At 41.6% G+C, this 13,513-nt stretch overlaps 1 protein-coding gene across 2 annotated transcripts; it reads left to right on the forward strand.

The window, feature by feature from the left end:
• Positions 1–23: 23 nt before the first annotated feature.
• ZSWIM7 (zinc finger SWIM-type containing 7) lies at positions 24–13,149 on the forward strand. 2 transcript variants are annotated; one of them, XM_027047411.2, is made up of 6 exons: positions 24–151; positions 2,636–2,657; positions 6,551–6,653; positions 10,841–10,945; positions 11,395–11,478; positions 12,234–13,149. In XM_027047411.2, exons 1-5 carry the CDS (start codon positions 61–63, stop codon positions 11,470–11,472), a joined length of 399 nt encoding a protein of 132 aa, XP_026903212.2. In that variant the 5' UTR covers positions 24–60; the 3' UTR covers positions 11,473–11,478; positions 12,234–13,149. The 2 variants fall into 2 exon arrangements, with proteins under 2 accessions (XP_026903212.2, XP_026903211.2); XM_027047410.2 differs by lacking the exon at positions 11,395–11,478.
• Positions 13,150–13,513: the final 364 nt, after the last annotated feature.

Below are 13,513 nucleotides of genomic sequence, written 5' to 3' on the forward strand. Positions count from 1 at the left end.
CTTCCCTGTCGAAGCGTCGCGCCTTCTGGGCTCTCCTAGGAAGCCATAGTTTATGACGCCATGGCCGCCGCCTTGGCTGGACTCACGTTGCCCGCTGTCGTGGAGGAGCTCCTGAGTGAGATGGCCGCGGCGGTGCAGGAGAACGCGCGAAGTACGGGCCGGAGGGCGTGCGTAGCTGCGTTGCGGGCGGTGGACCTGGCACGACGGGGCGGGGAGGCGGGAGGCGGAGTTCCCTGGGCCTGCGGGGCGCCGGGTTGGGGCCCCGCCCCCGCGCTCCGTGCCCCGGTCTCTGGGTTCTTTATTCCGTCTGGTTCTATTACCAAGCCCCAGTTCGTAAAAGATAAATAGAAAAGAAAGGAAGGAAAAGAAGATCTAAATTTGTTCAGGGAGCAGCGCAGTGGTTCCCTGCAGGCCAGGGGGGCTGTAGGAACAGAAGTGCTGAGCGCTGTCCCGAAACCCTTCAGAAGGGGCATGGGGCTGGGACAGAGGGAGGCACGGGAGTCTGCAGGGACGTTCGGAAAGGTGGGGTTCTGAATTACTCAACTTGCCTGTAATATCCCCGCCCCTAAAATCTTAAATTAATTTTAAAGTTAATCCTCTTGTACTCTGCGTGCACCAAATATTTTAGAGCCACAAAACCCAAATGCATACGCAATAACTGGAATTAACCGGGATCTTGTGAAAGCACCTTTTATTTCTCTGACCAGCAGAGGATGCTCTGTGACTATGCTTACCAAATCACCGAGGTGATCTCAAGGTGTGTTCTCAGCATAGTAGTATTAAGACGATAATTCTAATGAAAATGCATTGACAAATTAGAATTACTTAACCAGTGTAAAAAGAGTCACTTAATAGTAGTTCAGGACTCAAAACTGCCACTGCTTATTCACTTGGGTGGCTTTTGTTTTAAAAGGACTGCACTTTGGGGGCGCCTGTGTGGCTCATTTGGTGAAGCATGGGATTCTTGATTTTGGCTAGGGTTGATTTCTTGGTTTTGTGAGATCAAGCCCAGAGTCAGGCTCCGCGTTGACAGTGTGGAGCCTGCTTGGGATTGTCTCTCTCCTCTCCGCCCCTCCCGCCTCAAAATAAATAAACTTTAAAAAAAAAAAAAAGGATTGCACTCCGAAAGGGTTTGTCTTGAGTTCCTGCTTTTAAAGCGTTGAGAAAAGTAAGCTGTGCTAACACAAGCATAGTATATTCCCTTAAAAGGTTAGGCCAGCCAGGTATTCAAACATGTTCAAATCCCCAAAAGAATGGGGAGAAAAACCAATCTATTAGCTCAAAGAGTGGTTGCAAAAAGCGGGTCTGTCTGAATGGGTTAATCTATACACAGTGACACTCTTGGAGAAGGCCCAATAGGTGCCCCTAATGCTCATGGCTGAGACTGAGGACCCACTGCCATTGATTCATGTTTATTTCCAGCAGAACCTTTTTCTGCTATTTCAAAATATTTGTCCCAGATAGTAATACACTCTTCCTGATCTGTATCCTTCAATGATAATTTTTTTGGATCAAGATTTGAGTTTACACTTGTATGATGATGTGATATGTATCGCATTTGGGCCAGTAGGAAGCAATTATTTGTCCTTTCCTGTGTAACTTTTTGTTTTCCTTGGAATTACAGCTGTTGTGGTTGTGTTTGTTTCTTTAATTTTCTGTGTATTTATCCCCAGTTCAACCTCAGACTCTTTACCAGTGTTCTAAATGCCTGCTCAAGATGTTCAGATAAGTGAGATGTTCTATCAATTTCATTTTCCTATAGAAATCTCTCCTAGAGCTTAGAGTTGATCGAACATGGGCTGACTGCTCTCCTGGATATCTCCTGAGATCTTCCTTCACCATTTTTATCCTAGGAATTCTCTTACCTATGTTGAGCTGTATGTGTAGTGTATCTACAATTTTCTTTTTCTGGGTTTACTATCTTATTTTATAGAGCACATACACTAGTAGTTTCCTGAAGAAGAATACATGAGGTGTACTTTTTGAACCTTTACATGTCTGAAAAGTTCTTTTTCTTCTTTTTAATGTTTATTTATTTTTGAGAGACACAGAGAGAGACAGAGCACACGTGGGGGAGGGGCAGAGAGAGGAGACATAGAATCCGAAGCAGGCTCCAGGCGCTGAGCTGTCAGCACAGAGCTCGAACTCCAGAACTGTGAAATCATAACCTGAGCTGAAATCAAAGAGTCGGACACTTGACTGAGCCACCTAGGAGCCCCTAAAATTTACTTTAAAAGAGTCTTTATTACTTTAGCCCCCTGCTTCATCCCTACCTGTAAAACTACCCAGTGCTACTAATTTCTGAGGATTTTAGGGGGGAAGAGGGTACGTTATTGTTTGGTTTTCTCCATTGCTAGCTTAGGATTCAGTTTCCTCAGGTCTTGCGAATTATTTTCCAGTGTATCTTAGCAGTTGTCTCTCCCTGTCCTTTCATCCCTGGGAGTTTATGTTTAAAAAAAAAAAAAAAATCCTTGTGTTATTGTTTATTGAGGTGTTTGGAAGAAGTAAAATTAGATGCATAGACTTAATCACCATCTTACACAAAAATCTTTTTGGTTACAGTCTTTTAAAGGTTTTTGTGCCTGTGGGGTCACTGGTTTAACATGATTAACTCTCTTTCCATTCTTGTTTTCAGTTCCTGATGAGCATTTATCATTGTAAGTATATATCCTGTTGTAATTTTTTTTAAACCATTTTTTTTTAAGTTTATTTAATTTGACAGAAAGAATGTGTGCATGAGCAGGGGAGGAGCAGACAGAGGGAGAGAGAGAATCCCTAGCAGGCTCTGCACTGTCAGCCCAGAGTCCGACGCAGGGCTTGATCTCACAAATTGAGATCATGACCGAGCCAAATCAAGAGTCAGATACTCAACCGACTAAGCCACCCAGGCACCCCCATTAATGTGTTTTAAAAGTCAGATCCTTTCAACATCAACTATTGATTTTTTAAAATACCCTTACTAAACTGAGAACAATATTTTCTTGACAGGATTGTTAAAAATCTGTCCAATAGCCAATACCACATTTGACAGTACAGGGCATTCTTGTGTTGTCTTATTTGTCATTTTTGTTTAACATTGTTCTAGAAGTTGTAGCTGTTAGCCTAACACCTGAAAAAGAAATTAGAGGCATACCTATTTGTAAGAAAAGACAGCTATCCTTATTTGTAGATGATACAACTTTTTAAAAACCAAGAGAATAAAGTTTTTGTATTACAGAAATTAAAAATTGTTTTCCTTCATGTACAAAGTTCAAAAATATAACTATTTTCAATAGCAACAAAAAGGTGAAAGCTACCTAGGAATAAGTGACATTTAATTGTATACGCATATGTACACATTTATTTATTTAGAGAGAGTGGGGGGGTGCACAGGGAGAGGGAGAGAGAGAGAGAGAATCTAAAGCAGGCTCCATGCCTAATGCAGAGCCTGATACAGGGTTCAGTCTCACAACCATGAGATCATGATCTGAGCTGAAATCAAGAGTCGGACTCTTAACCAACCGAGCCACCCAGGCACCCCAGTATGCTTATGTTTTAAAGGTCTAGAAAGATATATACCAAACTGTACCAGTGGCTTTCTTAGAGGAAAGAAAAGAGATAGAATTTAGGTTTAGAAAAGGTTTTAACCTTTTCTCTATTAAATTTTTTACAGAGATTATGCATTAGAAAAAAATTACTTTTAAAACAAAATAGGGAAATAATAAAATGTAAATTAGCTAAAAATTTTGGGGAAAAGGGTTAATATTACTAGTGATCATAAATATGCAAATTAAAATAATGACACAACTTTCCATCTATGAAACTGGCTACCACAGAAAAGATGTTGGTAAGAATGTCCTAGATGTTGGCAAAAGCATAGAGAAAAGGGTAGTTGACACCCTGCTGGTAGGAGTGTAAATTGGAAAGTAATCTGGCAACAGGTTATAAGAGCTTTAAAACATACATATTCTTTGGCTTACAAATTCCACTGAAAAGAATGTATCCCAAGGAGGTAATCATGAATGTTCATAAAGATTTTACAGTGAGCATATTCATCCAGTATTGCTTATAGTAGCAAAAGCAAAAACAAAAAACCACCTATAAACAATCTAGTTATTCACATTAGATTTAATAAACCCTAATTATCCAAAAATGGAGTTTGGGGAAAAGTAAAGTAATTCATCTTTATAATGGAATTCTTTGTAACTAGTAAGAGTGATATAAAAAATACTGCATTGAAGAGGTATTCACAATAAAGTTACAAAAGCAAGTTTAAAAATTCTTGTTTATTTTTAAAGTTAACTGTGATTAATAAAAGTTATGACCAAATTTTATTTATTTTTCTTTGTCCATAGATAATCTTCATATGTTTAATGTAAAAAATTTAAAACTCTTCCCATTCAAATGGTTTGTTGTGTAAAGAGACTGGTTTGTTGGAAAATGAAGAAGTTGAACATGTTAATTTTGAATACTTAGTAGCTCTGTCTTTATGTTTTGTGTCAGATCTTATGAGTTCTTTAAAACATTAACTTTCCCATTTTAGTTCAACCAGGCCACTTTATTTTCCAGTTTATAAAAGTAACTCCTACCCGTAAAAAATGTTATTGGAAAATAAAGAAAACATGAAAAATGTCAACAATCATACCACCCAGTGATAATCACTGTTACAGTTGGGTTTATTGCCTTTTTATTTAAATTAAATGTTTTATTTTGAGATAATTGTGAATTTTATTAAGAAAAATTTTTTTAGCATGATTGAGAGTTTCTAAATAACCAATTTTGTGCCCAGCCTTTCTCACTTAACACAAGAATTTCTTCACATACCAAATTTTTTTCTGATAGCCCATTTGACAGATGGTTAGCCTTTACTACTAATGCAAAAAAGAACAAATTAACACCCACCAAAGGGGTTATGAAGAACTGACAAGGGGGGCACCTAGGGGGCTCAGTTGGTTAAGCGTCTGACTTCAGTTCAGGTCATGATCTCACGGTTTGCGGGTTCACAGATTCTGTGTCTCCCTCTCTCTCTGCCCCTCCCCCACTCACACTCTGTCTCTGTCTCAAAGATAAATAAAATTTTTTTTAAAAAAAGAAAGAAAAACTCTGACAATACTGTAATTGGTTAGGATGTGGGAAAATAGAACTCTTAAACAATGCTAGTGGGGCTGCGCTGTTTCCACTGTGGAAAACTATTGGCAACACCTATTAAAGTTGAAAAATGCACACATCCTAAGGCTCAGCAATTCTACTTATATAACCAGGAAGAACTAAGGGACATATACGGGGATAATTGAGTATTATTTATAATGTGAAATAGAAATGATCAGGATGCCTGTCAATAGGGTACTTAAAAACAAGATGCATGTACATACAATGGTATATTATTCAAAAGTTAAATTAAAAAATATATATTGAGGTGCCTGGCTGGCTCAGGTGGTAGAGCGTGCAACTCTTGATCTTGGGGTTGTGAGTTCAAGCCCCACATTGGGTATAGAGATCACTTAAAAATAAAACCTTGGGGTGCCTAGATGGCTCAGCTGGTTAAGCATCTTGACTCTTGATTTCAGCTCAGGTTATGATCTCACAGTTCATGAGCTTGAGCCCCGCATCAGGCTCTGCTCTGACAGCATGGAGCCTGCTTGGGATTCTCTCCCTCTCTCCCTCTCTCTCTGCCCCTACCCTGCTCATGCTCTTTCTTTCAAAATAAATAAACTTTAAGTAAAATAAAGTAAAATCTTAACAGATCTAGATATATGAATAGATACATAGATATATGAATATACATATATATAATATGCATCATTTTTAAAAGCACATTGAGTGAAAAAAAAACAGGTTGCCAAAAATGCCTACAATATATCTTTTATGTTTTAAAACTTATAAGACATCCTGAAAACATTATTACACTGTATGTTAACTGACCTGGATTTAAATAAAAATTAAAAAAAAACTCTTTTTGTTTTAATCTTTATTTTTGAGAGAGACAGAATGCAAGCAGGGGAGGAACAGAAAGAGAGGGAGACACAGAATGTGAAGCAGGCTCCAAGCTGTCAGCGCAAAGCCCGATGTGGGGCTTGAACCCACAGACTGCGAAATCATGACCTGAGCCGAAATCGAACGCTCAACCAACTGAGCCACCCAGGCACCCCTGGATTTAAATAAAATTAAAAAAAAATAGTAATGAAAAAACTTACAATACCACATGTATATATACGTATACGTATGCATATGTGTGTGCGTGCGAAGTATACGTATTCAATGTACTAAGTATAATAAAATATAAAAACGTTAACAGGAAGGAAACCAACCAATGCATGCAGTTGCCTCAGGGATGAAAGGAAGTTTTCATCCTTTCATGAAAGCACTATGAAGCACTATGAAGTATAAACAGGGTTTTATCTGCAAACATGGTAACATTCTGGGGGGTTAATTACATGGGTTTCTCCTATATTGCCTTTTTTTTTTTTTCAAATTAAAATGAAATGAATTGTTTGCAACTGCCAGTTGTGATCCTTTGGGCGAAGTTGCTGAGGTGACAGGCAGTCTAACCTGTAGCCTCTCTGTTTCTCAGGCTGAAGTTCATCTTTGGCCCATCAGCCATTCAGGCCTTGGACCTTGTTGATCGACAGTCCATCACCTTAATCTCATCGCCCAGTGGGAGGCGTGTTTACCAGGTAGAAATCCAGAGGTGGGGATTATCTCAGCAAGAAATCCCTTAGGACAAAATGTTTTCATGAATCTCAATGGAAAATGATGACCAGCCTTAAATATTTCCTGGATTATAGAAGAACATTTGACCCAACTTAGTAAAATTAAGTATTAGTAATTAAGATAAGATAAATATGACTTATTAACCCTGCCCAGGAGCAACATACAGAACCAGCAATGATGTGGAGAGGCTGTTTTCTCAAGTCTAACGGAGCATAGTCGACTTTTCTTTCCCAGGTTTGATAACAGGCACTTTTCCTCAAAAAACTGGGTTGATATTTCCATCTTGTTCATTATCTGTCGCCTACAAGCAAATGCCAAAATATTTTGAGGTCTTTCTATATGCCCAGATTGATCTGTCAGAAGTGATCTTTCAAAACTATTGTCAGGTAGTATTCATTAAGTATACCAGATGTAGGCAGTCTACTTGGACCTTAGTTTTGCCCTCTACAATTTAAGATAGGTAGATTTGTAAAGTAATAGCCTCTGAACAGACTCTGAAAGACTCAGATTTCCATGTCTTGTTGCTATTTCCCACCAAAAACCCAACAAGGTATTTATCTTTCAGGAAACTGAGATGCAGAAGAGTGAATTAACAGTCACATCTGGCAGCTGGGACTTGTAACTGCTGCCCTACAGTGTCTCTTTTTATATATAAATGGGGCCACATTCCATTCCCACTCCTCCACCCCCCAATTTAGCTATATGATACCATGTAAGTGCAGTGAGATTGAGGGAAGGGAAGGTTGTGAATGAAGAACACTGGCATTTTGTGTCTGGCTTGGAAGGAGTAAAAAAGCCATCAGCTCTAGTATGTAATCTAGGTCTTGCTGAAGACCAGGAAGAGACGGGAGTTTTTCAGTGTTTGGATTCTGGTTTATTTATGATGAACTTCTCAGAGCTGAGACCATGTCCGTTAATTCTTAGTGAGAGAATGAGCAAAGCCTGCTTGGTGCCTTTGGTTAGTGAATTAACCTGCCGTTTCACATGGTAGCATAACTTAACCAGTCTGGCAAAATCTTCATTCATTTCTTCATTAAGGAAAATGATGTGACTAATGTTGAGTGCCGCAGTTAGAAATTTCGGGTCGTATTTACTTAAAAGAGGCTGCCTGTTAGAATTTTGTCGGGGCGAACTTAGCAGATAAAATACCTCAAACAAAATCTTTCAGATTTTAAGTAATGACTAGGTCACAGACCTAGAGGACAGAAGGCTTAACAGATCACAGCTATTAAATGATATTGTGCCTGACGAGGTTTTTCCATTTCTCTGCCTAGTGTGTTTATTGGGGGTTTCTATGTAGCTAAAGTACCCGGAACAAGAAGGGCCTGTGAGTTTTTCCCACATCGTTTAGTTTGACTTTTTGTCTCCGTTCCAGTGTTAGCATTACACCTGACCTGCACCTCTAGTCTTCTAGTTCTGTGATCTGGTCATTACTTAAAGTCTGAAAGATTTTGTTTGAGATATTTTCATTATCGTTGCCTTGTTTTCTTCCAAGGTTGCCACAGCTTACTTAACTTCCCTCATTCCCAGCCTGTACCATATCACATTGCTTTATTCATCATAAAAATGCTAACTTCCTAGTACTGTGGCTTTCAGCTTGGACTTTGAATTAAATGAAGCTGTAGAAATCTTATGTCCACCCTCAATTTAACCTTAATGGTTTCCTTGTATACTAACATAGTCAGAATTTGGCTTTAGTCAGAGGTTCTCTGACATGATAAAAGTTGAGTCAGACACTATCTTGATATCCTGCTAGTCTCTTTCCATAGGTCAACCTGATACTCGCACTGTTCTCCTCCAGGTACAGTGGTAATTATTGCAAAGTCACCACTATGTTGTTGTCACCTGAGTCGCTTTTCTGTAAACTTTTTTGGTTCAGGTAGGGAGGGGGAGGCATCGGTCAGGAGAGGCTAAGTTATGCTGTGGTTAACAAATTCCAGCGGCTCATGAAAACAAAGTTTTGTGTCTCGTTCGGGCCTCATATCCACTGAGAGTTCATTGCAGCTCTGCTCCAAAACATCGTCACGCAGGGATCCCAGCTGGTGTGGCAGTCCTTCTCTGGAATATTGTGGATCTCACAGCAGAGAGAAAAGAGGATGCGGTGTGTGCCAATCTTTAATGTTTCTGCTTGGCTACTCACATTTTATTGGCTGAAGCAGGTCACATAGCCAGGGGTATTTAATAGGGCAGGAATGTATAATCTTCTTTCAGAGAGAGGCACCGAACACAGGAAACAATAAATAATACATTTAGCACTATGATGGCTCCTAAAAGGCTTGGAGCAATCATAAAATAAAACTATACTTGTGAATGGATGCCCATCTAGGTGGGTCATACTTCTTAGAACCCAACTGGAACCACAGCAGACGTCCTCCAAGTGAAGTTCATACAAGTCTGCTCTTGGGTCTCAGTATCCTATTTCCCACGTGTTACTTTTTTCTAAAATCTCTCCTTCTGGGGATGAACATTCCAGACTATGAGTGGGAGAAGTGGGGCACTTCCTGTAAGAGGAGGTCATTTTTCCATTGGAGGATAGAGCAATTGAATTAGATGATCCCTGAGGTCAATTTCCAGTTCTAATCATTTCTGACTCAGATTTTTACCTTATTATTGGGTTTATTAGTCATCTGATGCTAGATAAGGAAGAAGCAAATTCAAAATTTGCTATCACAACAGTGTTTACTGCCTTGGACGCTTGAACATTTTACTTTTAGTCTCAGCCAGCCTTTGAAAGCGTCAGGCAAGGGAACCTCTGTAGAATTTCTTCCCATCCCTAAGTCACCTGGCATTTATTCAGCATCATCCAGGGTATTCTCATGGATTGGGGACCCACAAAAAGAAGGGAGCTGAGGAACCATTCAAGTGAGTGTAGAATTCCAGAGGCTTGTGCCTGCTTAAATTTAAATCCAGGGAGAAGAAACATAGGAGCTAGATAAAGGAAGAAATCTAAAGTTTTATTCATCAGTAATAGTTGGAGACCTAAGAATTGTTCATGTCACTGCTGGATATTGGGTTTTTCCCCAGGATTAAGTGGAAAACAGTCTGCTTTCTAGCTGCTGTCAGTTTGACAAACGAGCATGACACTTAGAACACTGCTATTCTGTTGGAGCCTTACCTGTTGCTTTATTCTTTGTTGGGGAGAAAGAAGGAAGAATCTTAGGAGTGCTGACTTTTTTTTTTTTTTTTTCATCCTGGCCTTTTCATTCAGATTGCCATCTTGGAGCCTAAAACTAATTTGAAAGCCCTGTGGCAAATTCCTAAGTGGCATCTCACGGTAAAATAACCTTCAGGATGTTTCTGCTTCCTCGGATACTGATTTTACACTTCCAGTTTGGAAATTAACTCCAGGAGTGAAGCCCTTAACATTTTTGGTTTGGGCTCCCTGGTGGTAGAGAGGCTTAAACAAGTGATTTCTCCGACAAGTTTGTCCACCACAGACACATCATAATTTCACTGTACGTCTCCTTTTTGTCCCTTGCCTGCCAACAAGGCGATGTGTTCTTGGACTAGGCCTCTTACCAACCCCTCCTCCTATCTGCGTCCTCTTGCCATCCTGCTAGGTGAATCGGCAGATCTAGGCGTGCCTCGTTCTGAGACCTCCACCCTGAGCAGCTGAGTCATCCCTTTTGCAGGCTTCTTTGCTTTATTTATTCTCCTTGCTCTCAAACGGTTTTCAAGAGGCCTTTCCTACTTTCTCTGGAAGACCTGTATTTCTGCCTCACTGCTTGCTCTTTACCTGTTCCACACTTTGTTTAGGTGTGCAGCGGAAGCTTCAGAAACGTACACACATGTTGTGCAATACCAAAGGCTGAGAAACACCACAATAATGTGTATCTGAGGGGACCTTTCCCGTCCACCTCTTTTCTAGGCAGCCCATGGAGTGGACCCTGTAAATCACTAGACGGAGGAACAAAATGGCTCATGTGGATGGTTTAACTAGCCTGAAACTCCTGTTTCGTGGTCTGAAGTCAAGGACAGAACCTGTACATGGGGAAGTTGAGTTTTCACTTTTGTGTAAGACGTTACCGCAGCCCTTCCCAGTACGGTTTGCAGAGCTGCTCTGAGTCATCAGGCGGATAAATTCAGGGGAGGGAAGCGCTTTTCCAGCGCACCTTTTGAAGTCTGATCCCATCTGTCCTTTCCTTTATAGGTACTTGGAAGTTCTGGTAAAACGTACACATGTTTGGCTTCTTGTCATTACTGTTCATGTCCTGCGTTTGCCTTCTCCGTGCTGCGGAAGAGTGACAGCCTGCTGGTGAGGATGGGGAAGCCTCTTCCCACTGCAGTCGAATTAGGAGGGAAATTCTTGGCCCCCTTAGCATGGTTTGAGTTGTACAAAGTGAGAATTTTTACTACCTGTTGAAGCAAACGGTTTACTGTCCTGGATTTCAGTCCTGTCTTTTGGGTTTACCCTCCCAAAATGCACTGTCATTTTTTAGATCCACATTCATTTCCCAATTGTTTATTTAAAAGGTCACAGGTGAGACTGGGGAGGGCAACAAGGTAATCTTGAAAGTTGGCACTGGGGAATTAGACGGCCCGACAAAAATATGAACTAAAGTGACTGCTGGCGACTTTGCATATCCCCAACTCAGCTACGAGGTATTTCTTCTCACTACACCCATAAGACAGCCTGGCACTTAGCCATACTTGATTTTCACCATGGGGCAGGAGAGCACATTGATATTTCTGCCGATTTCACAGGAGCCCAGAGCACCAAGCAGGAGCAAGACATACTCACACAACTCCTTGTTCCAAAGGAGAACAGCATTACCCACCTAAGAGCAGGTAGCTATTTTGTCAGTCTTCCCAAGGAAGATTATAGTATCCACTCCATTCTTCCCCTTTCTTTTACACTGTTAACTTTGTAAACATCTCGGGAATGGCGGTGGGAAGTTGGGCATCTGATTGTTGAAAGGCCGCATTTGCAGCCGATGTGCCCTAAGTTTGTTTCACCTGTAAAATGACAGGATTACATTAGGGCCCCTGCAGTATCCAAGCTGTGTGTTCTGTGACATAAGGCACGGCACTTCCCCACAGGCTGCTGTCTGTGAGGGTTCTGCTCACCACCCTCCCCCGTAGTACAGCACAGTGGTTAAGGGAGCGTAGACTCTGGGCACATGGGTAGAATGGGGATAAGACGTGTCCTCATGGGGTAGCTGACAGATTTAAGTGAGACAGTCTGTGGGAAGCACGGAGCAACACAGTAGGTCAAGGAACGTTCGCCATCGCTGCGAATAGCTTTCTGAAGGCCGGAAGAAAGAGGCAGAGCCAAAGACTGCAATGAGGGGCCTGTCTTGCTTCTCACTGTGGGTGATACACCCTGTGCCAGCTGGGCCTAAACTTTCCCAAAACAACAGGCAAAGTAAAACTTCCTTTATCCCCTCTGATTTCCAGAAACGAATACATTTGTGTCACCTTTATCTGCAGTTTTTAGGCAGCAAGTCTTTAATCTGTGTGCCCACTGCTTTCCTACTAAATGTAGTGACAGGTCTTGGTTATCTCGGCCCTGCCGATTAACAGAGTTGTGTTTTGTATTCCAGTGCAAGCATCTCTTGGCAGTTTATCTTAGCCAGGTGACAGGGACCTGCCGACAGCTGAAGGTCTCTGACAAGCAACTGACAGACGTATTATTCGCAGAGAAGAAACAAAAAGCATAAAAGGTATAGATTAAGCATCATTATCTTTCAAAATAGAAGTCCCACCAGGAAACACGTGGTTCATGTGGAAGAGAGGTGAAATAATCTTCTGGAGACTTCTTGTTACTGTGCCTCTTCCCTCCTGGACAAGAGACTGTGAGTTGCAACCCAGGATGTGTGTATGGTTTGAAGTTCTGTACAGTTCTTCTGGAAAATCAGAGCCCGCCTGTGAGGCCCTTGGATAAATTTCTGAGGTGGAATCAAGCATTTTAGACTCAAACAAACCCTAATCTCTATCACACCCTGTCTGCAATTAGATTAAGTTACTGAAGTACTTAGTAATTTTTAAGAGGTTGGAATGGTAGATGAAACTGGTAAGAAAAAGTTTAGATGAGTTAAGTGTTACTTCTTTTCTTTGGGTCCAGGGAATCACTCTGCAGCAACAAAAGAGCAGAGCAGAGCTATGGCCAAGCAGCAGCAACTATAAAAAGACTCCAGGGTTTTAGTTTCACTGAGCTTTAGCTCCCGGTGGTGTTGCCAAAAAAGCTTACATAAGCTGTATTGTTAGAAAGGTGTATCTGAAGCAAGGAAAGGGCTGGTTTTGCTCTGCGTGCATTTCTGAGCTTTATAAGAAGCCAAATGAAGGAAGAGACAAAGTCATGCCCTGAAGGAAGTAGAGAAACCACCAAGGATTTCCAGTCTGAACAAGAAAACGGAAAAGAGACTCCAAGGGGAGAGTTTTAGAAGGGAGGGAGATGGGACTCGTCTGGACCCCGAGAGAGTGAGGGGTAAGGACAGATGGCAGTGAAGATGAGGCCACCTCAGCCCCAAGAGGAGAGTTTTAGAAGGGAGGGAGATGGGACTCGTCTGGACGCCGAGAGAGTGAGGGGTAAGGACAGATGGCAGTGAAGATGAGGCCACCTCAGCCCAGAAGAACTTCCTAAGGAAAGCCATTCATGGCCAGAACGGGAGCCTGGAAGGCCAGGCATGCTGTCTGCGGGGCTTGCACACCTGCAGCTTCCTTGTGCAGATATTACAGCAGTGAACACACAGAGGGGAGAGATTTTACGGCCCAGGAAACACGAGGTGCAGGTGCTGGAGAGCCGTGTGACCCGCTCACAGGCGGTGCAGCGTTCTCTGGTGGCCAGAGCCTTGGGTTCCGTGGAGGCGCAGCACACAAAAGC

The sequence above is a fragment of the Acinonyx jubatus genome, chromosome E1 (assembly GCF_027475565.1).
Source record: "Acinonyx jubatus isolate Ajub_Pintada_27869175 chromosome E1, VMU_Ajub_asm_v1.0, whole genome shotgun sequence".
Taxonomy (NCBI): Eukaryota; Metazoa; Chordata; class Mammalia; order Carnivora; family Felidae; genus Acinonyx; species Acinonyx jubatus.